Source organism: Microtus pennsylvanicus, chromosome 1 (assembly GCF_037038515.1).
Source record: "Microtus pennsylvanicus isolate mMicPen1 chromosome 1, mMicPen1.hap1, whole genome shotgun sequence".
NCBI classification, from domain to species: Eukaryota; Metazoa; Chordata; class Mammalia; order Rodentia; family Cricetidae; genus Microtus; species Microtus pennsylvanicus.
The window spans coordinates 142,061,132-142,087,729 of NC_134579.1; the positions used below are offsets into that span (position 1 = coordinate 142,061,132).

The 26,598-nt window shown below is 50.5% G+C and overlaps 2 protein-coding genes across 3 annotated transcripts in view; one reads left to right on the forward strand and one right to left on the reverse strand.

Annotated features, from left to right (window-relative positions):
* Sympk (symplekin scaffold protein) overlaps nt 1-14,607 on the reverse strand; it is a 34,571-nt gene extending 19,964 nt beyond the window's left edge. Inside the window, exons 1-8 of one of the 2 annotated variants that reach the window (XM_075990264.1) lie at nt 14,387-14,607; nt 9,910-10,033; nt 9,692-9,757; nt 5,943-5,996; nt 5,785-5,858; nt 2,834-2,960; nt 1,321-1,570; nt 86-256 (exon numbers count right to left, since the gene is read on the reverse strand). In XM_075990264.1, the coding sequence (XP_075846379.1) occupies nt 86-256; nt 1,321-1,570; nt 2,834-2,960; nt 5,785-5,858; nt 5,943-5,996; nt 9,692-9,757; nt 9,910-10,014 (847 nt within the window). In that variant the 5' untranslated portion in view covers nt 10,015-10,033; nt 14,387-14,607. The remainder of the gene's footprint in view (nt 1-85; nt 257-1,320; nt 1,571-2,833; nt 2,961-5,784; nt 5,859-5,942; nt 5,997-9,691; nt 9,758-9,909; nt 10,034-14,386) is intronic. The other variant, XM_075990273.1, reaches the window with a different exon arrangement.
* A 733-nt stretch (nt 14,608-15,340) lies between these two features.
* On the forward strand, nt 15,341-25,609 carry Foxa3 (forkhead box A3). Its single transcript, XM_075958748.1, has 2 exons — nt 15,341-15,545; nt 23,926-25,609. The coding sequence occupies exons 1-2, from the start codon at nt 15,477-15,479 to the stop codon at nt 24,901-24,903; spliced, it is 1,047 nt and encodes a 348-aa protein (XP_075814863.1). The 5' UTR covers nt 15,341-15,476; the 3' UTR covers nt 24,904-25,609.
* The last annotated feature ends 989 nt before the right edge of the window (nt 25,610-26,598 follow it).

Consider the following 26,598-nt stretch of genomic DNA (forward strand, 5'->3'; position numbering starts at 1 on the left):
TGCAGGAGAGCATGTAGAGCTCAACAGCTCCTCAGGAACCCGCAACCTGGCCAGGATAACATGGGGAGGGGGACTCTCAACCTACCATGCAGAGTCTCATATGCCTGGATCACCTCGGACATGAACATGGGTCTCTGGCGGGCGATGTTGGCAAGGGAGCCCAGAGCTGTGGTCAGGTTGATGGAGGAGATGGCAGGGTGCACCATGAACTTCAACAGTTGCTCCAAGGCCGCCTTGCCTTCCTCCCACAGGACATCTAAAGGGGAAGAAGAAGGATCAGTCGGTGGTGCTCCAGTGTCCTCCAAAGCCAACACTTCACATTTTGTGTCAACACACTGAGTTCATATTACAGGAAGACAAGTAAAGCAAATTCCATGCAGATCTGCAGAACACATGGAACAGCACCATGGGCCACTGTATAGCAATTTTTTTTTTGTTTTTAGACAGGATCTTATTTCGTAGCTTGGGCTGGACGCAAACTCATGATTCTCCTGCCTCTACCTCTCAAGTGTTAGGATTTTCAGGCATGTCATGCCCAGTGTATGCAGGGCTGGGGAAAGTTCTGGGCTCCATGCCAGGCAAGCACTCCATCAATTCATCTGCAGCTCAGGCCTGTAATCTCACCAAACTTGGAAGTTCAGCTAAAAGGATCAGAAGTTCAAGGTGACCTTCAACTACAGGAGGCTAACCTGAGATGCATGAGGCCCTGTCTGGAACAAAATAAGAAAAGGGGCAGGAGGGAAGAAGGTTGTTGGGGGCTGTGGACCCCCAGACCCTGAATTTCTTGTCAACTTGTTATGCTTGCAGCTGCTCTAAGTAAAACAATTTGTTTTCCTGTGTTTGCAGCTGCTCTGAGCAGGAGACCTGATGGCAGGGGAGTGGTTTCTGGTGGGTTTGATTGGGGCGAGGCTATCAGTTAAGGATCCCTATATAAGCTGCCCTGGAACACAATAAATAGGGCATTCTTGTTTCAAGGATAACCCGTGTCCCCGCCTGTCTGTGTGTGTGTGTGTGTTTTTTTTTTTTTTTTTTTTTTTTTTTTTTTTGGTTTTTGGAGACAGGGTTTCTCTGTGGTTTTGGAGCCTGTCCTTGAACTAGCTCTGTAGACCAGGCTGGTCTCGAACTCATAGAGATCCACCTGCCTCTGCCTCCCGAGTGCTGAGATTAAAGGCGTGCGCCACCATCGCCCGGCCTGTGTGTGTGTTTTTAAATCTCCAGCCTAGTTCCTGCTTGTGTACCGTCCCGTAGTGCAGGCGCTACGAAGGTGACTGTGAGAAGGGCCAGTGAGTGCGGACGGGGCACTAGGGCGGCAACACTCACTGTACTGGATGTAGGGGTGATCTCGGGGGATTCGGTCCAGACTGATGTCATGTTCTTGGCGTCGGGGTACCTCTGAATCAGCCATGCGCGGTGACAGGGTGACAATGAGGCCCTCCACAAACTTGATGGCATGTGTACGGATGCCGTCATTGTCAGAATCCAATAGCAGGATGATTTCTCCAGCCATGGAGGATACCATGTCCCAGCAGGCCTCCTGGAGATCGTTGATGACCCGAGACTTCACCATCCACTGCCGAGGGGCCAGGAGGAACAGAAGAGACAGAGAGAGCCAAGACAACACGTCAACTACCAGCAGGCTCTGCCCCACCTGCAGACTAAATGACTGAGAACATTCACTTGGTTAAACCAGCAGCTATGCTCAGTGCTGGGCAGTGCTAGGATGGGGGCGACCAAGACACAACTAACTCAATGATGAAGCATCAGATCTCAAAATACAGAAGTAGTAACAGGGGGTGGCAGGGCTGAAAAGATGGCTCAGCAGTTAAGAGTACTGGCTGCTCTTCCAGAGGACCCAGGTAGGATTCCCATACCCACACAGAAGCTCCCAATTGCAACTACAGTTCCAGAGTACCTGATGCTCTCTTCTGACCTCCACAGGCACTGTACACACCCTGCATTGACATACATGAAGCCAAAACACCCACATGCCCCCCTCCAAAGAGCAGCAGTGACTGACCAGCTTCATTTTGCTAACAATGAATGGCCTAACCAATGAACTCACTTCTGTGTCATCAAACAACAGTTGAGAACCCAGGTTATTCCCCCACCCTTTAAGATTTGTTTATGTTTATGGGTATGGGTGTTTTGTCTGCAGGTATCCGTGCACCACATGTATGTAGTACGCAAGGAGATCAGAAGAGGGCATCAGAAAGCCTGAAATTGGAGTCAGAAACGGTTATGAGATACCATGTGGGTGGTGGGAAGTGAACCTGGATCCTCTGGAAGAGCAAGTATTCTCAACAGCTTGGCCATCTCTGCAAACTCATGATCCTTTTTTAAAAATTGCTATTATTTTTGTAGCCCAAGGTGGCCTAGAACTCTCTGCCTCAGCCTCACATGCTGGGCTAACAGGCGAGCAACCCATACCTGGCTGTGCTAATTCTTTAGTCTGTGTCCCTCACTGAGCTAGCACTGTGAAGGCCGTACCTAGAGTCGTAGTCTTCGCTGTCCCTGCACCACCTGGCAGAACAGAAGGCTTCAAAGTAGAGATTCTCAGGGAATGTTTGTTGAATGCTAAATGAGTGGTCTCAGAAGACAACATTCGATACCCTGTATCTGTTCTCACAACAGCAGAAACCTCGCTTATGACAAGCTTGAGTTTGGCAGGACTGGCAGTACAGGCCATAACCCAGCAACGGGAGGAGCCATAGGCGGGGAGAGGGAAATTCAAGGTTTTCCAGGGCAACTCAGTCTTGAGCTCAACACCCAGAACCAAACCAAATCACACGGTGACGTGGCCATCCTTCATTGGGAAGGCCCAGCTGACCCTCACCTGCAAGGCCACCTTGTAGAGCTGGGTCATGGTCAGGATGGCTTTCTTTACCACATTCACGTTTTCATCCCGCAGGAGCATGTTGAGGTTGGCAATCAGTTTTAGCAGCAGTTCAATGTCCCGCTTGCTGCAGAGAGAAGAGAAGGGACCAAGTCATGCTGGCCTTGGGGTAGGGACGAGAGACTCAGGCCCATAAATCAAGCAATTGATGTAGAAGTGTCAGAATCTTTGTTGCCAGCACATTCAGTAGTGGAGGAGGATGCTGACACCTCTACTTTAGGCTGCCGTGGGCCCCTGTACCATAGCTGGTCCTGCAGCCTTCACTCCCGCTGTCTATGTAAGTGACAGCTAACAACTGTTTGAAGTTTGACCAGAGCATCATCTTTTTCTCTGAGACAGAGTCTCCGTCCCAGCTTGGCATCCAACTACCTACACAGGTGAGGATGACCTTGAGCTCCAGATCCTCCTGCCTCCACATCCTGTGTGCTAGGATTTATAAGTATGTGCCACCACACAGATTTATAAAATGCAGGGGATGGAACCCAAGGCCTTATACATTCTAGACAAGCACTCTAACTGAACTACATCCTCAGCCCTGTTCCTTCATTCTATTTGAAAAACACCTACTGCACAAGTGGTGAAAACAGGCACAGAAACCATCAAGTTTGTAATGAAAGGACTTAGTAAAAACACCTAGTTTTGTTTACTCAAGCCTGAAGGCTCCATAGGGACCCTTTGGTAGGACTAAGAACTGGCAGGGTCAGTTTGTTTGCCAGAGAGAATGAAAGGCCTCCAGTAACGTCTGGTCAAGGAACAATGAAATTTGAGAAGGCCACCCCCCAGAACTCAGTAAATTAATGTAATTTTTCACAACGTAAGTTCCATTCTGATTGATTGTTTTTTTTCAAAGATTTATTTATTATGTATACAACATTCTGCCTCCATATATGCCCGAACGCCAGAAGAGGGCGCCGATCTCATTACAGATGGTTGTGAGCCACTCATGACCTCTGGAAGAGCAGCCAGTGCTCTTAACCACTGAGCCATCTCTCCAGCCCCATTCTGATTGATTCTAAGCAACAGTTGCACCATTCAAAAAATATGAAATATCAAAGAAACAAATAAAAAAGACCAAAAAAAAAAATAGGCTGGAGAGATGGCTCAGTGTTTAGGGCGCTGGCTGCAGGCCTGGGCTACAGGAGACTGGACTCTCCCATGCCAGAAGGCTGGGCGGTGCAGCTTTACCCCATGCTGTGTCCCTCAGCACACTGGGACACGTCTGCTACACACACCACTTTTTTGTGAACTCCAAAAACTTAGTACAGCTGTGTGTGTTGGCAAATGCTACAGTTTCAGCACTGGGGAGGCTGAGACAGAGCAGGACTGCCCCAAGTTCAAGGCCACAGTGAGAACCTGTCTCCAGCAAACAAACACACACACAGAAAACTACCGCTGATTTTCCCAGTGAAGGGGGAGTGTGACAATGTAAGGCACTGGGTTCAGAGACACAGGGTAACAAAATGGAAGTCTGCTAAGTTTCGCCAAATAAGCCTGGGAAACCCACCTGACCCTGCAAGCCAATTTTCTCAGTTAAACAGATCAAGAATGAGGCCTTGCAGCCTCATGCTGAAGGTTGAACAACATGTAGGTCAAAACTCAATAGCTCCTGGCAGGCTAGGAGGGTAACAAAAACAGCTGTTTTATCTCCTCCCCCTTACAGAGCCAAGAATGAGTAAAGACAGGAACAAGCTACGTCCCCTTCTGAGTCTCAGAGAGGGTGACTGGCCCCATCTAAGGCTCAGAATGAGATTAAAGGAGATATTGAGCCACTGTTAGATGTCCTTGCTTGTTCAGCACCTCCCTTGTCCCCACTGTTAGAACCAACCCTGTCTGAGGCCACTGAGACAGAGGCTTTGCTGTGAAGCTGACATTTATTGTGGTGAGTTACCCAGGTGATGTGGAGCACCACAAAGAACAGCAACAGTGAAGAAAAAAGTGCCAATGAGCCGGGTGATGGTGGCGCACGCCTTTAATCCCAGCACTCAGGAGGCAGAGACAGGCAGATCTCTGTGAGTTCGAGACCAGCCTGGTCTACAGAGCTAGTTCCAGGACAGGCTCCAAAGCCGCAGAGAAACCCTGTCTCGAAAAACCAAAATAAGAAGAAGAAAAAAAAAGTGCCAATGGGCAGGAGCCAAAGGGAACGCTCAGAAAGTATTTTCTGAGGAACCCTGGAGAAGAAGGAATGGCCACCTAGGGTCACAGGCCAAGCAGAAGCAGACCAGCTATGAAGGACACTGATGTCTTATGTCAGGCGAATGCTCAGACGACCAGCAGTAGCCTAAGGTAGGCACAGTAAGACACATGTCCTCTCAGCAGGTCACCCGGCTGTGTGCAGAGGTAAGCAAACAGGTGAAGGGTAGGGTTCCCATCTGGCAGAGGTTTCAGAACTAGACTGTGAGATCAGGGATTGGGGGCAAACCTCCTATTCCAGAAACAGGAAGACAGACAGGAGGACCAAAAATTCAGGGTTATCATCTGTTACGAAGTGAGTTCCAGGCTAGCCTAAGCCTCATCAGGACCTTGTCTAGAGCAAACAAGAACGACAGAGTAAATGCACTAAGCACCACTGATGATTGTTTTAAAATAATACGGGGGTGGGGGTGAGCTGGAGACAGCTGAGCAGTTAAGAGTGCAGACTGCTCTCAAAGAGAACCCGAGTTCACTTCCCAGTACTGTGTCACCTCAGCCAGGTTCGAGAGAAGCCAAAGTCACCTGCTAAATGTATTCTGAAAGGAGGACTGCCACTTTGACTAACAGAGCAACCGTGAAGTGTTGGCTGAAGTGCATGGACTGTGACATCCAGGACTGCAATCCCATTAAGTGTGTGTTGGGGGAGGGACTCTGGGGAACACACACCAGGACACCCAGGCACTCCCAAAGAGGCCCCATACCATGCCTCCTCAATGAAGCCAATGACAAACTTGCGCACTTCAATGGACTTGTCTGCTTGGAAAGCGATGATCTCCTGCAATGTCAGAGGGAAGATGGATCAGGCCACACTAAGGAGCATTACCTCACCTTTATCCCGCCCCCCAGGCTGATCACTCACATCCAGAAAGTTGTCAAGCAGGGTGGGGTCTTTGTTGATGATCAGCTCCTGGACCTAGGAGGAACAGACATAAAACCAGGCTCCAAAGTCAAGCATGATGGCTCTTGCTCATAATCCCAGTACTTGGAAGGCTGAGACAGGATTGTCATGCTATCAAGACAGCCTGGAGTATGGGCTCTATCTTCAAAAACTAAAACTAGGGCTGGAGAGATGGTTCAGAGGTTAAGAGCACTAGCTGCTCTTCCATAAGTCCTGAGTTCAATTACCAACAACTGCATGATGGCTCATGACCATCTATAATGAGATCTGGTGCCCTCTTCTGTCATGCAGGCATACATACAGGCAGAACACTGTATACATAATAAAAACTAAAAATAAGGGCCAGCAAGATGGCTTAGTAGGTAAAGTGCTAGTCACCATGCCTGAAGATTTAAATAGCATCTCTAGGAGCTGCTTGGTAGAGAGAGCCAACTCCAGCAAGCTGTCCTCTGACATCATATGCTTGGTCAGGCACACTTGAAATAAAGAACATGAAAATAAGGGCTGGGAGATGCTCAATGGGTAAAGCACTCCCTCAGCAAGCATGCACAGAGTTTGGATCTCCTGAGCACCACAGCTGCAGCCCCAGCACTTCAGAGGCAGAGACAAGCTCCCAGGCAGCTGACTAGCTAGACTCTCTGGGTTCTACTGAGAGACCCTGCCTTAATAAAGTGGAGAGTGACTGAGGAATACACGTCAACTTTAGGTTTCTACATGTATGCACACATGCATGCATCTCATACCCCGCTACCAAGCACCTACATCCATGTGAACAAGCACACATGCACACCAAAGATACAGGGAAAATAAAAAATTCTTAATTTAAATATAGGGCTAGAGAGATAGTTCAGGAGTGAAGAGCACTGGCTGCTCTTCCAGAGGACTAGGTTTGTTTTGGCTTTTTTTTTTTTAATTTTACTTATTTTTACTTTAAGAAAGTTAGTGTTTTGAAAGCATGGATGTCTGTGTGAGAGTGTCGAATTCCCTGGAACTGGAGTTACAGACAGTTGTGAGCTGTTAGGTGAGTTTTGGGAATTGAACCCAGGTCCTTTGGAAGACCAGTTGGTGCTCTTAACCTCAGAGTCATCTCTCCAGTCCCAAGGGTTAGGTTTGATTGCCAGCACCCAGTCACAACCATCTGACTCCAGCGCCAAGGTGATCTAATGCCCTATTCTGGCCTTTGTCAGCACTGCATGCTCATGGTGCATATACACACATGTAGGCAAATCACAGAAAATTAACACAGAAACAAATGTCAAATAAAAAAATAAACCCAGATTCACACAGACAAGAATAGGAAAGAAGCAGCACTGGTGGTTCTGGCACCCCTGACCCAGAGCCTCAAATGGTATGCTGTATCAGACCCTCATAGATCAAGGTTCTCACAGGCCACTGGGAAGCTTCCCTGCACCTTAGAGGGGAGGCAGGTCCTGGTTAGCAGTGAGGACACTATATCTAAGAGTACTAAACAAAAGAGAGTTGAGCCTCGTGGCATAGGCCTATGATCCAAGCTTCTTGAGGAGACAGGAAGATTACAAGTTCAACACCTACCTAGGCTGCAGAGTGAACTCATTATAGTTTAAACATCTCAGAACACTTCTCAACAAAATTAAGCCAGCTGTGGTGGCACACACCTTCAATTCCAGCACTTGAGAGGCAAAGGCAGGTGGATTACTGTGATTTTGAGGCAAGCCTGGTCTACACATTGAGCTGTAAGACAGCCAGGACTACATAGAGAGACCCTGTCTCAAAAAACCAAATAAATAAATGAAAGAATTTGAATAAATAGTAAAAGGGCTGAGAATGTAACTCAGCAGTACAGTGCTTGTCCATCAAGCCAAGGCTCTAAATCCAACCCCAAGGATAAGGAAAAGAAAAGGGGAAAACCCCTAGGGTTCCTGCCTTCCTGAGGTTTAGCCTCCTTTTTGTTTGAGACAGGGTTTCTCTGTAGCTTTGGAGCCTGTCCTGGAACTCGCTCTTGTAGACCAGGCTGGGCTCAAACTCAGAGATCCGCCTGCCTCTGCCTCCCAAGTGCTGGGATTAAAGGCGTGCGCCACCACTGCCCAGCTTCAGCCTCCTTTTACCTATCTGTCAGTTCTCTATCTTTACAAGGGCAGCATCCCGTAGGCATTCCAACCATTTCCATGACTGCCTACATGTCAGGTTTTTTATGTTTTGAGACGGGCTCTTAACTATCTCAAAGCTGAAAGTTTTAGCTAGGCTGACTAGTCAGTGAGCTCCCAGAGCTGAGGTCACATGCATAGCCATGTCCAATGGGTATTGGAGGTTTAAACTCAAATCCTTTTGCTTTCACAGTGAGCCATTACCCCAGTTCCCACATTCTTTGAAAATAATACCTCCTCCCAGACATCCTCCTGAAAAACCAAAGCTGGTCCAAAACTTCAATGATACAAGTCCAAGTGTTGCTGGTAAGTCACCTTCACAAGCACACCACCACCAGCATCCACTCTACTGCACTCACGGGATGGGTTGGCACCTTCTGACCACATGCTGAACAAGCCCAACAAGGGTCCTGACCTAGGCCCATAGTCTTTAAAGTATATTTTTTTCTTCATGCTGCTGGGGAGAAGGATCCCAAGGCTTTGTACTTTTTTAACTAAAGAGCATACCTACTACTGAGCCACACCCCAGCCCCTCACTGGGGTTCTAGGCAGAGGCTCTACCACTGAGCTATGTCCCCAGCCCTCACTGGGGGATTCTAGGCAGGGGCTCTACCACTGAGCTATGTCCCCAGCCCTCACTGGGGGATTCTAGGCAGGGGCTCTACCACTGAGCCATGCCCCAGCCCTCACTGGGGGATTCTAGGCAGGGGCTCTACCACTGAGCCACACCCCAGCCCCTCACTGGGGGATCCTAGGCAGGGGCTCTACCGCTGAGCCACGCCCCAGCCCTTTACTGGAGATTCGAGGCAGGGGCTCTACCACTGAGCTATGTCCACAGCTCTCACTGGGGGACTCTAGGTACAGGCTCTGCCACCAAGCTGTGCCTTCACCCTATCCAATGACCTCTGAATGCCATCTTGGCTTCTTATTCTGAAGGAACCCTATCCTCTTCTACTTTAGTACACGCTTTGGTGCTGTGTCTGGTTATCCCTTAAGTCTTTTCTTCCTCCAGCACTCGGTTCAGATGTCCCCTTTCAGAAAACTCTCCCTGACTCCCTATCCTGGACAGGTTAGGTGATTTCTCTTGATTCTGCTTGTCAGTCCTGCCCACTATGCGTCGTCACTGTTTGGTCACCCTACTAGACCATGGAGAGAGGGAAGACACAGGATCTGCAGGTGGACCCCACAATCCAAGGGCTACTTTGGCCAGCTACTAGCAGAATGACCTTAGAATCACTCTCTATACTGAGGTCTGCTTCTCTGTGTATAAACAACAGGTGACCCCTCCACCTGCCATCCCCAGGCCCAGATTTCGGGGGCACTGAATGAGCATGCTGCGCAGCATTGCACTCTGAGATACAGGTATGTACAAGTGCATCATGAATGAGTGTATCACAGGTGAGTGTCCATGTGAAGGTATGTATGAGCGAATCACAGGTGTGTGTCCAGGTGAAGGTATGTATGAATGCATCACAGGTGTGTATGTGTGTGTACAGGCATGTGTGACTATGGGTGTTACCAATGCTCTCTCAGTGACTCTATCCCCTGCCCCTGTCCTGCCCGCCCTCTACCTTACTCCCAACTCACCTGTTTGAGCACTGTGATCTTTGAGTCATTGGTGATCAGCGCTGCCTGGTTTAGAAGATCTACCACCTGGAAGGAGGGACGAGCTAGGTGTCACACACAGCCTGTCTTGCTGGGCCAAGCCAGTCCCCACAGTCCTCCTGAGCTCTGCTGCCTGGGCAGTGTCATGCAAAGGCAGGAGTCACACTCTCACTACCAAGCCCTCAGCTCTACTCACTCACCCTCTCAGAAGTGGTCATGCCATCAATGCCCGGTCCTTCCTCTTGTGTGAAAAACTGCGATGCCACACTCCGGCGGGTGACACTGTCCCCGCTGCCACTTGCCATGACTGCTGTCAAGTTCTCCCTGAAAAAGAAACTAGTAAGTTTCCCTGTGCAGTCCTCCTTCCTTTAGGCCGCATATAGAGCTTATGTTCATGGGCAGGGCGTCCAATGCCAAGAGAACGATATCCCAGTCAGAGGCACAATGCTTTATCTCCAATACTTTTTATTATTTTCTTAAACACAGGATGTCAGGTAGGTTGGGCTGGTCTAGTAGTCAAAGATGGCCATCAATTCCTACTCCTTCTGTCTGTGCCTCCCAAGAGCTAGAATTACAGGTGTGCACAGCCACATACGGTTCCAGGCCAGTCAGGGCTGCATAGTAAGATCCATCTCAATAAAAAAAAAAAGAAAGAAGGAAGGAAAGAAAGGCCACCTACAATTAGGTGTGGTGGTGCCTATCTCTCATCTCAGCAATTTCAAGATGCAGGTAGATGAAAAACATCAGGAGTTTAAGGCCAGCCTCAGTTACACAGCGAGTTCAAAACCAGTCAGAGCTTCTTCATATTGTCTCCAAAAAGAAAGAAAGAAAGAAAGAAAGAAAGAAAGAAAGAAAGAAAGAAAGAAAGAAGACTCATTGCAATACAGCATCCTTAAGCTGTTCCTTCTGTGAAAGTGAGGGAGATGAACTTCCACAGTTAGCACAAAGTCATACTGACAAGTCCATGAAGTGACTGAGAGCAGACATCACGTACAGCAAGCAGCACAATCTACCCAAGAGCTCTTACACAGTCAGACAGGCTGCAAAGGCACACCTACATACAGAAGGGCTCTGCAAGCTGAGGGACAGTGCTGCAGAGCATGTGCAAGGTCCCGTGTGGCACAGGATGGACCCGGGATAAATGAGCAAGCCAACAGACAACAGGACTGTAAAAAGAAAACGAGAGGGAAGCTGGGCAGGTGCACACACTCTAGTCTTAGCAGTCTTGGAGTCTGAGGCAGGAGGATTGTGAGTTCTAGCCCAGCTGGATTGCTAAGCAAGACCCTGTTTCGAGAGAAAGGAAGGATTATGGAAAATGGAAAGTCTCTATACACTGACAACTCTGTGAGGACCAGCAGAGTGAAAGAGAGAGTTGAGAGGGAGGTCTGGTAAATGAAGAAAACCAAAGTCAGGGTCATATAATCCTGGCAGTCAGGAGGTGGAAGTGGGACTGGAGAGTCGGCTCAGTGGGTAGAGTACTAGCTGCTCTCCAGAGAACCTGCATTTGTTGATCCCCAGCACCCATATGACAGCTCAGAACTGTAAAGCTAGTCCTGGGGGATCTGAAACCCTCTCTGGCCTCCGCAGGTACATTGCACATACTTGGTATTGAAACATAAATGCAGCATAACACCCATACATATAAAGATTAAATTTAAACAAATAAATTAGTCCTAAATTATGTACCTGAAAATCTAAAAGACAGCATTGGACGTAACTAAGTTTAAATGGATTTAACCTATAAACTAAACAGGAACACTCTGCTGGACATCACAGGCTAATAAATAAAGGTTTAGTTGGGCAGTGATGGTGCACGCCTTTAATCCCTTTAATCTAGAGTTCCAGGACAGTCAGGGCTACACAGAGAAATATACATACAAACATACATAAAAGTAATAAGTCTATTGAAAAGGCTAGAGTGAAAGTAACTTGGTGGTCTCCGTGGATTATAAACCCTAGCCACACTGGCCTCAAACTCAAGAGATCCACCTGCCTCTACCACCCAGCTAAAGTTAGCCCGGCTAACTGTTCTCTTTTTATTTTGAGTCAGATGTGAAGGGCTGTCACTCCCACATCTTGCTTAGAGTCAGGGTCATAGTCACAGTCCTGCCATCAAGACCTACAAAGTCTTCTTTCTAGACGCTAGCCTTGTCTCCCTCTGGCCTCTTTGCAGTCAGCTCACCCCACCCTGCACACCCTTTTCTCTAAGTCTATTTCTTCTCTTGCCCCCAGAGATCTAGTCTTTCCTCCCTAGGGAGGCCTTCCCCACTCCAAATTTACACACACACACCCTGCGCAATCCAATCTGTTCCTTTTGTCTCCTGCTACTGACCATCACCACACCCCATGTCTGTTCATTAAGCAAAGGGGCATGGCCACCATACACAATGCTCCTTGGACCAGAAGGTAAGAAACTGTCCACTCTTTCTGGATGATACATCAAGAACCATCAAAACTTTCCTTTCTCTTTGCTTTACTCTTTAATTTTCTGGGTTTTGCTTTGTCTTGAGTATATATTCCTATTTTTCTTTTTGACTATTTTTCAATTGTTAAAACGATGTTCAGCTGCCCATCGGTATCAGAGATTGGCCCAAGGATCCACTTCAGATCAAAATTCAGACCCTTATTTAAAATAACACTGTTTGGCCAGATGGGGTGGCATACCCTTTTAATTCCAGCACTAGCAGCAGAGGCAAGATGATCTCTTAGGGCCACTCTGTTTTAAAAAAAAATCAGTACCGTTGGGGCTGAGGACAGAGCTCAGTTGGTACTCAGTTGTTTAATATGCACAAAGCTCCAGGTTTCATCCCCAGCACCACAGAAAAGCAGTGGTGTAAAATTCAAGATCATCCTCCACACACAGTGAGCTGGGAAGCCAGGCTGGGCCAGGAGACCTTACCACAAACAAAAGGGCAGTGTTCAAGTGAAACACATACACCCTCTGGCACACGTTAAAACCGTCTCTCACGGGGGCTGAAGGCACCTGCCTTTAATCCCAGCACTTGGGAGGTAGAAGCAGGCGGATCTCTTGAGAGTTCAAGGCCAGCCTGGTCTACTGTATGAGTTCTAGGCAGCCAGAGCTGTTACACAAAGAAATCTTGTCTCAAAAAAAAGAAAATGGAAAAAAACTCTCCCCAGCTGACTAGAGATGGAACCCAAGGCCCCTGTGCTCCACCACTGAGCTATACCCTCAGTCCTTTTTGCTGTTTAGAGACAGGGTCTCACTAAGTTGCCCAGGGTGCCAGTAAACTCATTCTGTAGTCCTGTCAAGGACTAGAACTCTGTGATCCTCCTGCCTCAGTTTAAAAGTAGCTGGAGTACTCGGGAGGCAGAGGCAGGTGGATCTCTGTGAGTTCGAGGCCAGCCTGGTCTACAAGAGCTAGTTCCAGGGCAGGCACCAAAAACTACAGAGAAACCCTGTCTTGAGAAGAAAAAAAAAAAGTAGCTGGAGTAACAAACAGGTCCCTGCCACTAAGCCTAGCTTAAATCATCTCCAGATGACTTAAAATACCTAATGCAGTATAAATACTATGTAAATGTTGTTACATTGTATTGTTTAGGGACTGATGCTTAAAAAAAAAAGCTTCACATGGTCACTGTTAATTGTTTTCCTGAATATTTCAATCTAAGGTTGGCTGAATTAACACATGTGAACTTCTGGGTAGATGGCTGTCAACTTGTACATAAACTATTTTCTATTTCACTGTTTTTCTCTTAATAAATGCTAGAGCTCAGTCTATTTTTCTCCTTTTTTTCCAACACCTGCATATCATTTTAATACATAAAATGTAATTACTGATTTCAGCCAGCTGCCTACTGAATAGTTGCCATTCTTGCAGTCTGGCTATCTGAAACACTAAGGCTGCCGACTCCCTCCCCTTGTTGGATCTTAGCGGTGAACTGCTCCTCCCACAAGGAAGTACAACAACTCCCCTGTTACCCTAAGGAGTGGATCTCCTCCGAGTTTTTTTTTTTTTTCATTCATTCAACGAACATCAACTGAGCCAGTCCGGTGTGGGATGTGCGCTGTGCTGGGAACCAGGTTCGGACCGAGACACACCCAGTCCTGGCCCACAAAGAGCTCAGGATCAGCAGCATCTTTAGACAGCACATTAATAAAGCCTTAATAACGAAGTCGACCACACGTGAAGGGAGGGAAAAGCACGGGGACCTATGAGAGCCTTCAGCTGGAGGATTTGGGGAGAGGGTGGGAAACCGGGGCTTCATAGGGGAAGTGACGTGCGGTGCCGAGCCCCCCAACCCCAAGGATGAAAGGGAGTTACTCAGACCGATGGATAACAGAATGTTTCGAGAGTGGAGGAATGGGGGTGGGGGGGGGGGGAGGCACAGCCTGTGCAAAGGCCCCGAGGCGGGAAGGCACATGGCCGGTCTGAGGTCGTGAAGAGCCAGTTGCAGCTGTGCTCAGCGGAGGATGAGCCAAGGCGCAGACTGGAGGCGGAGGAGGTCTGCGGGCGGACTTCTGCGGGGGCCACGCTGGAACTTGGACCGCGGGGGACTGGGTAGCCAAGGAAGGGTCCTAGGCAGGGGGGGAAGAAGCAAGGGCCCTGGACGCCGCTGCTCCCGGCCCTCCCAGAGGCCCTCCCCGCCGCTCGCGCCCCGGCCTCGTCAGCGCCCCTCCTCCCCTCGCCCCAGGCCCTTCTGCCGCCACCCGCTCACCGCGGCTCCGGCCTCCGTCCCCCTCGCGCCCCCTCAGCAGCGCCTCTCGATAGACGCTGCCGCCGCCATCTTCCGCCTGCCGCCGTGACACAGCGCAGGCGCTGCACTAGTAGGGCCGCCGGGAAATGGAGTCCCGCACTGCGGCCCGTCCCCGCCCCTACGGCGTGCCGCGTCGGCAGCCGACCGCCCTCCCCGGGTGTCCACCGGGGCGGCCGCCATTTCCGACCTTCGAGCGCCATGCCTTTTGGGAAATGTAGTTCGTGGTGCGCAGGCGCTGGACGGAAATGGAAATGGAGGCTTCTGGGAAATGGAGTTCTCGGGTGTCGGCGGCCCCACCTCCCTAGACGGCAGACTGTCGTTAGTTAGAGTGGAGAGTGCTGTGAGCGGAGCTCCTGGGTCTTGGAGATCTGGTGCCTTAACGGGGTCTGAGCAAAAGCTCTGAGCCTTTCCACCGCTGGCCCTGAGCCTGTACACCGCCTGCAGCATTTGCAGTCGTCGAAAGCCTCAGTCTTCCCGTCTGTGGAATGAGAATGTGCTTTCAAGAATCTCTGCGGGTTACTTACGGTGTCGTACAGGGACCGGTGGAATCCTGAACACTGTCAGCCTCCTCTCCTTCGTGGAGGACATGCGGGGCTCTGGTGTTTCCCTCTCTTAGGTGGAGATGATGGAACACCTCGAGGTGGAAAGATTCCCCCTCCTCTCGCGTTGTGACTCTAGGGCTCTTGGGATCAGCAGTGTGTGGTCTTACACCCCCACCTCGGGTAGCTCCCCCACTCTTCATCCATCGCTTGCTCCCAGGTGCTAGGACTGTGGCTCCCGGTGCCTAAGGTCTGTCTCCTTGCGATCCCGCAGGGGGCGCCCCAATCCGAGCGCGCGGCCCTAGGAGAGGTGGGAGGAGAACCCGGGGCGGGCCAGGGCGGGGGTGTCCCGGCTATAAAAAGTGACTGCCTCCCAAGGCGCCTGGGCCAGCGGGACTCCCGGGCTGCGAGCCTCAGTTCAGAACTCGGGGCCAGTGCCTGCTGAGAGACCGGATCTCTCGGTTCCCCCGGGGGGGCCGCAGCCTGGGCGTGTGGGGGCGCAGGCCCGGGGGATGCTGGGCTCGGTGAAGATGGAGGCTCATGACCTGGCCGAGTGGAGCTACTACCCGGAGGCGGGCGAGGTGTGTCCTCGGGGATGGCGGAGCGGGAAATGGAGGGGCAGGTGTGGGGCTGCGAGCTTAAGTGCAAACAGGGGCCGTGTTGTGGGCCCAGGTGAGAGCAAAGACCTGGGGACACAGACACCAAGCATGGGGGCCGGGAACAGGGGGACAAGGCTTGAGAGAGCGATTGAGACAAGCAAGTCGAGGCGATCGTTTGCTTCCAAACGAAGAAATGCTAGCAAGAAAACACATTTGAAAGATGTTGAGACCCTGATAAAAATGAACAAATTGGAGGTGGGATTCGGGGCTCTAGGATAGGGGATAGAGCTGGAGGACCTAAAGAAACGAGGTTCAAAGTAGAGAGGACGGGTTAGGAACTCCCACTATGGAAAGTCTGTGGTGGAAGTTTAGGGTAAAAGACAGGGCGGGGGGGGGGGGCAGGCTTTGGGCGGTTAGGATCAGAATTAGGGTTGGGGATAAAGATCGGCTGGAGAGCCTTATAAGGTAGGGGCCAAAATAGGGGTTATCAGGGTCCTTTTGGAGAACTTACTGTAACAGGTGGCTTAGGTAGACTAGCCCTCAGATGACGTCAGCCTTGGGAGATCAAAAGACATGTGGGCATCCACACCTGTGTGGTAGGAATCAGTCTTCACCTCGCATCCTTACCATGACCTTCAGCAGGGACCCCCTTCAGACCATGCACAGTCTAGTCATTGCTAGATTTGCCTTAGTTCCTTCGCCGACCAACAGAAAGTCCCTCTTTACGTCTAACTCCTATTTGTCCTGGCGCAAGGGACTTATTCTTTGTTCAGTCGCCCTGTAATCCATATTGTGATGATGGGGAAAGGACATAAGGTTCTGGACCCATAGATCCTAAACTAGGAGACTTAAGGTGGGGGGGGGGACTGGTATGGCGGGGCTCACCAACAGTCATTTAGTAGTTGGGGGGGGGGGTAACTAGGGTTTGTATTTTCAAGTTGTAGCGTTGGACTCCCGACTTGGCCAGAAGCCTGGGAGGGGGCCTGACCTGGGTCTGGGGAGGGGTTAAGGGGGCAGAGCCGAGGAAGGGATTGGGACTGTGGGGAGGTGGGAGGGAGAGGGCTGGAGATGTTGGTAATATTATGGGGAAGGCAGAGGCCAGGGTGGTCCGTGGAGGCTTTCAGGTGGTTGGGAGTGTGATTAGTGGGTTTAGGGTCAGCCCCAAATAGGTCCTTCTGGGGACACAGCTAAAGAAGTTTGTCTGGGGGAGGGGGAGTCTAGGGAGGAGAAACTAAAGTTTGGGGGTGGCATGTGGATGGCCCCCCACCCAGTTTAGGAGACAGTGTATATGGAGACTGTCAGACCAGTCGTGGTTTTCCATGCCTATAAACCTAGCACTTGGGAAACTGAGGCAGGAGGATGACAAGTTTGAGGTCGGCTACATAGCAAGTTCCAGGACATCTTGACCTGCTACAGAATGAGATCTTGGGGAAGGGGAGTGAGGTGAGGCCAGCCTAAAAGTAACTTTGAAAGAGTCAGCATAAGGAGAGACTGGATGGTTTAGAACTACTGTTGAAGGTCCGTGTTCTCCCCCATCCCCGCTCTCCCCCACCCCCTAGCCCCCACCCCTTTCCTCTGCCATGCACCGCAGGGTACTGGCAGTATTGGCAGCACCTGCCGCTTCTCAGCAGGAAAGCCCACCTCTCTCTTGCTCTTGAGAACAATGGGTGGGCTACATTCCGCTAGGACTAAGAATAGGCAAGACTCCTCCAATGGCTTCTGCTGGGGGGGGGGGCGCAGAGAGGTTAATACCCGTGTCCTACTGTGGCCAGCTGGCTCTTGGAGAGTGACCATCCTGGGAGAAACCCATAGAACCTTAGGCTTCTACACATTACCTGTCCCAACATCCCCCCCCCCCCCCCCCGTTTAAGAGTTGGGCAGTAGGGCACCCTGCAGGGTGCTGGGGTCCTCAGGTTGGGTCTGGAACTGGAAGTGTCTCCCTGCTGCCTAGCACACCCTTCTCCAGAAACAATAAGGAAATGAAAAGGGAGAAATTGCCGCCTCCCAGGTGGGGATGCAGGTCCCCTGAGGGCTACCCCCCACTCTCAGCCACACCCTGAGTAGGGGAGATCCGGTTCAGACCCGGACTTCAGGGGTTCATCCCAGCCTTGGGGCGTGGGAAAGCCTAGGGTGGATTAGAGCAGCTGGAGTGCTTGAGGTCAGACCTCAAGAAGAACTTCCGGGTGGGTGGGGAGCCAGAAAAGGAAGGTCCTGAGGTCCCGGGGTTGAAGAAGTGAGGTACAAAGGGATTAAGAGACTCTGGATCCCCCCCCTCCAAGCCATCACTTTTCCCTTCGAAGGGGAGGAGCAGAAGCAGTGGAGGAGGGTAGGAACCAGGCTCCTGGGGCTGCACATGGGGCTTGGGGGAAGGGAGAAAGAGTCAAAAAAGGGGGAGACTGAGGCCAACAGATGAGTTGGTGAGCGACAAACTCTGGCTGGGAGAGGGAAGAGATGGATGGGGGACAGACACTGGAAGGGGAGGGGTGCGGAGCTTCTGGGCTGGGGCTGGAGGGACACATGGCGGGAGGATAGCAATGGCCAGTGCAGGAGCCAGGGGTAAACATCTTTAATCCCTGCACTAGGGAGGGGGAGGCAGGAGAATTGTCATACATCTGGAGGCAGCCAGGGACCATAGCAAGACCCTTTGTCAGAGGGAGGGAAGAAGGAATAACATTGTGAGAGACCTAACAAAAAGAGCTGCCTGCAGAGCCCTGTGTGGTGGAAATACCTGGAAAGTCAGCCTTTGGGGAGTGGGGGCAGGAGTTCAAGGCTATCCTTGTCTGTATAGCAAAATCTTCCTGTGTGGGTGTCAGGGAAGGGGGGAAGGGAGAGGTGGCTCAACAGTTAAGAGTGCCATACTGCTCTTGCAAAGGACCTGAGTTCAATTCCCAGCATCCACATTAAGCAGCTCACAGCTGCCTATAATACCTGATCTAGGGGATCTGAAAGCCTTTTCTGGCCTCCCTCAGCACCCACACTCACTTGCACATACCCAAAACAGATACCTACATAGAATGAAAAATATTTAAAAAAAAAAAAAAGGCTACCTGAGGCTGTAGCACACTTGGTAAAATGTTTACCTGGTGTGCAGACAGCCCTGGCTTTGGTCCTCTGGTTCTCAGCATGATCTAAAACAGGCATGCTGCCCATGCTTGTAATCTCTGCTCTTGGGAGATAGAGCAGAAGAATCAGGGGTTCAAGGTTATCCTAGGTTAGCTCGAGGATAGCCTGGGCTACACAATACTCTTGTCAAATGGAGGAAGAAGGGAAGGGAGAAAAGAGCTACCTGGAGGCATAGATGGTTGTCACCTATCCCTGACTCCCTAAGCTGTTCTGACAGCTCCCTTTGTTCTCTGGACCTCGGGTCCAGCTAATTCTCACAGTGTCAGAGAACCAGAAACCCGGTGGTTTCCATTCAATCAGCACCAAGTCTAAGGTCCCTCCAAAGCCGTGAGATCCCAACTGGGAAAGGGGAGGGTGCTCAGGCATATGGAAGACTGGAAGAGAGAGGAGGGAGGACAGTGAGGAGACAGGGTAGGTATATCTAGAAATAGGAGGGCTATGCAACAAGCTTAGTGTTTTTTGCTGCTCTTTAGGATCACTGACTTCCAGCTAGACTGTCGGCTCCACAAGGGTGGGCGCTTCTGGCTGTCCTGACTGCAGCTTTTATAACGTGGTCCAGGACATCCATTATGCCCAGGTTCTGGACTCCCAAGATTCTTTCTCTTCCTTTCTGTGTGTCCCTCTGGGCCATAGCTGACTCAGCTGTAAAGTGGGTGTCAAAAGAACTTAAAGCAAGGAGTATAGCTCAGTGGTAGAGCCCCTGCCTAGAATCCCCCAGGGAGGGGCTGGGGTGTGGCTCAGTGGTAGAGCCCCTGCTTAGAGTCCCCAGTGAGGGGCTGGGGTGTGGCTCAGTGGTAGAGTCCCTGCCTAGAATCTCCCAGGGAGGGGCTGGGATGTGGCTCATTGGTAGAGCCCCTGCTTAGTGTGTGTTATTCAAGTCTCTGCACTAACCATAGAACATGACAATATCACATTAATAATAACATACACACATATGTCTGTAAGGATTACAGACAATACCTATGAAATGCTTGGGTCACTCCTGGCACAGTGCAGATGATGGGCAAATGCCTGTTAAAGCTGGGATACCTACAATCCCAGCACTAGGGAGGCTGAGGCTGTTGCAGAAGGAGTTAGAGGCCTGCATGGGCTGCATGGTAAGACCCTGTCTTAAAAAAAACAAAAAACCTCCAAGCTAGCTGAAAAACACGCAGGTGCTGATTTGTTATTAAAAAAAAAAAAAAAAGCATTTCAATATGTAACCCAGATTTTTCTTCAGTGCACACTGATCCTCCTGCCTTGGCCTCGCGGGTGCCAGGATCACAGGCGTGAGCCACCACTGTGAGCCTGCCTGTGATTCTGGGGAACACAGCAGTGTATACGGAGCTAAGGGCACATGTTCTTCTATGTGAACATTTCTGAAAATGGGGCGCATTTGTAAATTCTTTAAAGTTTATTTCATTTGTTTAGATAGGTAGAACTGTGTGTGTTTGCACATGCATGAGTGTATTTCTGCATGTGCACGTATGTATCTGTGTTGTTGCACACATACACACTGTTGGAGAGGAGACTTCTTACAGGAAATGGAGACCTGACCCCCTCTTTTGGCCTTCTTGGCCACCAGGCACTGATGTGATATACACCCATAAATGCAAGCAAAGCAATCATATACATAAAATAAATTTTTAAAAAGAACAAGAAAAATGGAAAGCCACTGATTTGTTACATAAATCAACCTTTCAGCTGACTTGGCTAACTTTGATTCATTTCTCAATTATTTTCAGATCAGATAATTGATTTCTCAATTTTACTGTGATCAGAACTTCTTCCTGCCCCCCCCCCCACCTTTTTTAAGATATGAAGCCCTGGCTAGTCTAAAAGTTGCTATGTAGACCAGGCTGGGCTTGATTGCCTGTGTTTGTCTCCTGGATGCTGGGATTAAAGTTACGTACCACTGTGCCTAGCAAGGAGACATTTAAAACCTATTATTACATTTTAAATATAATTATTATTATTTGTTTTGTTTTTTTGAGACAGGTTTTCTCTGTAACTTTGGAGCCATTCCTGTTTTGTTTTGTTTTGGTTTTTGGTTTTTGGGACAGGGTTTCTCTGTAGCTTTGGAGCCTGTCCTGGAACTAGCTCTTGTAGACCACCAGGCTGGCCTCGAACTCACAGAGATTCGCCTGCCTCTGACTCTCTAGTGCTGGGATTAAAGGCGTGCGCCACCATTGCCCAGCTTTAAAGATTAATTTTAATTATATATATGTGTGTGGTTATGTGCTTATGAGGGCAGGTGCTCCAGAAGGCGAGAGGTGTTATATCCCCCTGGGTCTAGAATTATAGGAAGTTGTGAGATGCCCAATGTGGATGCTGGGAACTTTCCTCCTGTCCTCCTGAAGAACAGTCAGTGCTCTTAACTGCTGAGCCAGCTCTCCAGCCCCCAACCCTCTCTATACTATTAAAACATGGTTGAAGCAGGGCGTGCAAGCCTTTAATCCCAGCACTCTGGAGGCAGAGGCAGGCGGATCTCTGGTCTACAAAGCAAGTTCCAAGACAGCCAAGGCTACAGAGAAAAACCTTGTCTCAAAAACAAAACCAGTAATAACTGATTATTTAAGACCCCAAATGATTTCATGGCTTTGTTTTTCAGAGTCTTGCTAGGTAGCCGCCTCTTGCCCCTCCTTCCCCACTGCTGGGATGGCAGGCCTGCTCCAGCTTCTACTGTGCTGGGTTGTGTCCATTGATAATTGTTGTATTCAGAAGTAAAATTTTGCCTTTAACCCCAGCACTTGGGACACAGAGGCAGGTGGATCTCTGTGAATTCAAGGCCAGCTTTGTCTACAAAGCAAGTTCTGTGACAACCAGGGCTACACAGAGAAACCCTGTCTCAAAAAACCAAAAAAAAAAAAAAAAGCAAAGCTTTAAAATCATTTAAAATTTAAAAATATGCATTCATGTAGTTTAAAACCATGTTTATTTACATGCATTTATTATTTGTATATCTTTTGTATATCTACGTGACCGCAAACGTCATGGTACACAACTTTCAGGAATCAACTCTCTCCTTTTCCCATGTGGGTCTGAGGATCGAACTCATGTTGTTAGGGTTCCGGGCAAGTGCCTTTACCTGCTGAGCCATTAGCTAGCCCTAATTTAGTTAATTATTGTTTTCTTTCTTTCCTTTTTATTTATTTATTTATTTATTTATTTATTTATTATTTTTTTATTTTTGAGACAGTGTTTCTCTGTGTAGCTCTGGCTGTCCTCGAACTCACAGAGCTCCGCCTGCCTCTGCCGCTCCCCCCTGAGTGCTGGGATTAAAAGTGTGCACCACCTACACCACCACCACCACCTCACCCTAATTTAGTTTAAAATAGCAATCATTTATTAGTATAACTCAGGGGTTTCAGATGCTGTTTAACAAGGATATTGAAGCCCAGCAGAGGTGGCACACGCCTTTAATCCCAGCACTTAGGAGGCAGAGGCAGGCGGATCCCTGTGAGTTTGAGGCCAGCCTGGTCTACAGGAGCTCCCCAGGACAGGTTCCAAAGCCACAGAGAAACCCTGTCTCAAAAAACAAAGAAACAAACAAAAAGGATGGTGAGTTTGAGAGCAGCATTAGCTACACACACAGTGAGGGTCTGTCTCAAAGACAAAGAAATAAATAGAATTTAGTGAGAAGAGAGACGCTGTCTTCCACTTTTGCTACGCAGCTGGCAAGATATGAGAGTACATGCTAGACCTTTGGCCCCACTGCAATAGCGGATGTCACAGATCAATGAAAAGCTCGTTATGCACCCATATGAAAGAGGGTACAAAAGGTTGACAAAATTTTTCTTTTTTGATTTACTGGAGATTGAATCCAGGCCCTCCTGTATGCTAGATAAGCAGTCTACCACTGAGCCACATCCCCACATCCCAGCCCCTCACTGGGGGATTCTAGGCAGAGGCTCCACCACTGAACCATACCACAGCCCCTCACTGGGGGATTCTAGGCAGGGGCTCCACCACTGAGCCACACCTCAGCCCCTCACTGGGGGATTCTAGGCAGGGGCTCTACCACTGAGCCACACCCCAGCCCCTCACTGGGGGATTCTAGGCAGGGGCTCTACCTCTGAGCCACATCCCCACATCCCAGCCCCTCACTGGGGGATTCTAGGCAGGGGCTCTACCTCTGAGCCACATCCCCACATCCCAGCCCCTCACTGGGGGATTCTAGGCAGGGGCTCTACCACTGAGCCACACCACAGCCCCTCACTGGGGGATTCTAGGCAGGGGCTCTACCTCTGAGCCACACCTCCTGCCCTTTTTATTATATTTTGGGTCAATATCCTAGAAGTCTCTCTGAAGCCCAGGCTGGCCCTGAATTTGTGATTATTAGCTTCCCAGGTAGCTGGAATTACAGACTGTATCACCATGCCTGGTAGAACTGACAATTTTACTGTGATTTTGAAAATGGTTTTGAAGTTGGTCAGTGATGGACCATGACTTTTAATCCCAGCACTCAGGAGGCAGAGGAAGGTAGATCTATCTCTGTGAGTTCAAGGCCAGCCTGGTCTACAAGGGAGTTCCGGGACAGCCAGGGCTGTTACACAGAGAGATCCTGTCTTGAAAAGAAAAAAAGAGGGAGGGAGGGAGAGAGAGAAGAAAAAATGGTCTTGAGCCAGCCTACCCAGGTGTAGTGGTTCGCGTCTATGATCCTTTAGGGAGTGGATTAAGAGCTCAAGGTGATTTGGCTGTGGTGGTGCACACCTTTAATCTCAGCTCTCAGGAGGCAGAGGCAGACAGAACTCTGTAAGTTCCAAGTCAGCCTGGTCTACACAGTGAGACTGTGTACTAAACAACAAGAATTAAAAAATGAAAATGGCCCTGACCTGGCGGATACCTGAAACCAGTTTCAGAGACTCCCTCAGGTGTTTGAGACCACCTGCGCTTCCTTCCCAAGCCCATGTTCAAGCGTGACTTTGAAGGCGTGGAAGGGGACAGAACCCTGAGTGCAAATGGGCAGGCAGCTACTCCGGAGAGAGGGAATGGTGGGAGGGCAAGATGGTGGAAAAGCCAAGATGGGCAGATGAGCGGGGTATGACGGCCCACGCCTGTATTCCCAGCAACTGGAAGGTAGAGACAGGAGGATGGAGAACTCCAAGTCATCTTGGCGGCGTAGCAAGTCTGGGGCTGGTTAGGGCTGTGCTGTGTGAGCCTCTCTTGAAAAGGCATAAATGGACCTGTATTCAGGAGCTCCTTTGCTGAGGAAGGGAGTGAGGAGCCACTGACCGCATCTCTCTTTCTTTTGCCGCAGGTGTACTCTCCAGTGACTCCCGTGCCCACCATGGCCCCTCTTAACTCCTACATGACCTTGAACCCTCTCAGCTCTCCCTACCCTCCAGGAGGGCTTCAGGCCTCCCCACTGCCTACAGGACCCCTGGCACCCCCAGCCGCCACAGCACCCCTGGGGCCCACCTTCCCAGGCCTGGGTACTGGTGGCAACAGTGGAAGCAGTACTTCCGGCTACGGAGCCCCAGGGTCCGGGCTGGTACCTGGCAAGGAGATGGCAAAGGGGTACCGGCGTCCACTGGCCCATGCCAAGCCACCATATTCCTACATCTCTCTCATCACTATGGCCATCCAACAGGCACCAGGCAAAATGCTGACCCTGAGTGAGATCTACCAATGGATCATGGACCTCTTCCCATACTACCGGGAGAACCAGCAACGCTGGCAGAACTCCATCCGGCACTCACTGTCCTTCAATGACTGCTTTGTCAAGGTGGCACGCTCCCCAGACAAGCCAGGCAAAGGCTCCTACTGGGCCTTACATCCCAGCTCTGGAAACATGTTTGAGAATGGCTGCTACCTTCGGCGTCAGAAACGCTTCAAGCTGGAGGAGAAGGCGAAGAAAGGAACCACCAGGAATGGTGCGGTGGGGTCAGCCACCTCTGCCACAACCACAGCGGCCACAGTAGTCACCTCTCAGGCTCAGCCCCAGCCTACGCCTTCTGAGCCTGAGGCTCAGAATGGAGAAGATGTGGGGGGTCTGGACTGCGCCTCTCCCCCTTCTTCCACACCCTATTTCACTGGCTTGGAGCTCCCGGGGGAACTGAAGTTGGATGCACCCTACAACTTCAACCACCCCTTCTCTATCAACAACCTGATGTCAGAACAGACACCAGCACCTTCCAAACTGGATGTGGGGTTTGGAGGCTACGGGGCTGAGAGCGGGGAACCAGGGGTCTACTACCAGAGCCTCTATTCCCGCTCTCTGCTCAACGCATCCTAGCAGGGCAGCTGGGAACACGGTGATGGGGGTTAACTGTGACGGACACCAGGTTCCTGGGCTCTGGTCCTTCTGGTCACACTTTGCTTGTCCCATTGATTAGCATGTTATTTGGTGTATTACTGTGATGACCCATTGGCTACTGTGGTAACTGCTGTCGACTCCCTGGTGGGCCTTGGGTGGCGGTGTGGTGACAGCAGCTCCGCTGGGTGCACTGTGAAAGCTGCCATACTGAGTGAAGCCCTTGGCTGACCCAGTGGGTCTCCATGTTGGATGACATCTTGTGTGGCCCTTCGAAAGCTGTGATGGACATCTGGATTGACCGTCTGAATGTGTGGCTGTCACGCCACATCTTTTTTGGCCCACTGTTTCCTGGGATCACTTCTTTTGTTTTGGCAGACTTCTTTATATAACAGATGCCAAGTTGGCCACCACATCACACGATGTCTTTTTGACACACTGGATGCACGGAGGGCCACCATATTGGCAAGGTGACATCACAGCTGTTACCCACCACGATGGCAACCACAGGCCTGTCATCACCATCTTCTTGGTGTGGGTCGGGTGAGGGGGTAGAGTTGAGAAGACACTGTGATTTTTCTCTGAAGCCCATCCCCACCCTGGCTATGAGAAAGGGCTGGTGTGGGGGACTCTTCCTGAGGTCAAGTTCTTGCCTGGGACTTGGGATACTGGCTGGGTTTGGCCATTAAAAAAAACACCTTTTTGGTCTCATGAGTGTCTCTTTCTTTGGGGGACCCTGTGGGCTCAAACCCCTAAATTTGTGTTCCGAGATCTTCTTCCCATCCTGGAGAGCTGGTGGCCTCTGGGGGGGAGGGGCTAGGGGAATGCAGCAACGTGACCTTTGGCTCTTTGTTGTCCCTGACCCCAAGGACAGTTTGCTCAGACAGCAGCCCCCGCAGTAAGGGAGCCAGAGGGGAGGTGGCTTTGCCAGTGTCCAAGGCCATCGCCCCACCCCCACTTTGCAGACACACACAACACAACACCGGGGCACGTACACCTGTGCGCGCGCGCGCGCGCGCGCGCACACACACACACACACACACACACACCTGGAACTCTGAGGCTCCAGGAACCCATGGAAACTGCAGGTTCACTTTGGGGGAAGGATGGGAAAGGATGGAAGACTTGAGGACTTGAGGGGGTGTGTGTGTTCATTTTTCTTACTTATTTTTGAAAAATGGCTCTAGCCGGGGTCCTCAACCTCATGAAAATCCTGCTTCTGCCTTCCACGTGCCGGGATTACAGGAGTGCACACCTGGTTTATACTGATTTATTCTGGTGTTTTCAGCGCTGGGGATGGAACCCAGTGCCTGGAGCACTGAAGCATGTGAAGCAAGCACTGACCTACTGAGCTAGGTCCACTCTGGTCCTGTCACCAGCTCTCTATCCGCCCCCCTTGACTCTTTTTCTCTGGCCTCCCTCCCTCTCCTGGTTCACAGTTTCTGCTTCTACCTGCTGCCTGGCAGGCGGGTCCCTCTATTTCTGTCGCAGTCCCGCCTTGCCCGGCTGCGTGTCACCCCCCCCACACACGTCGCCCCCTGCCTTGCTGGCTCCCAGTTGTCAGCGGTCCCACCAGCCTGGCTGTCCCGGGGAATTCCTCCCGGTTCCTGGAAAAAACAACTGGGGCCGAGAAAAAGGCCCTCAGTCTCCCCGGGCCCGGGCCCTCCCCCGGGCCTG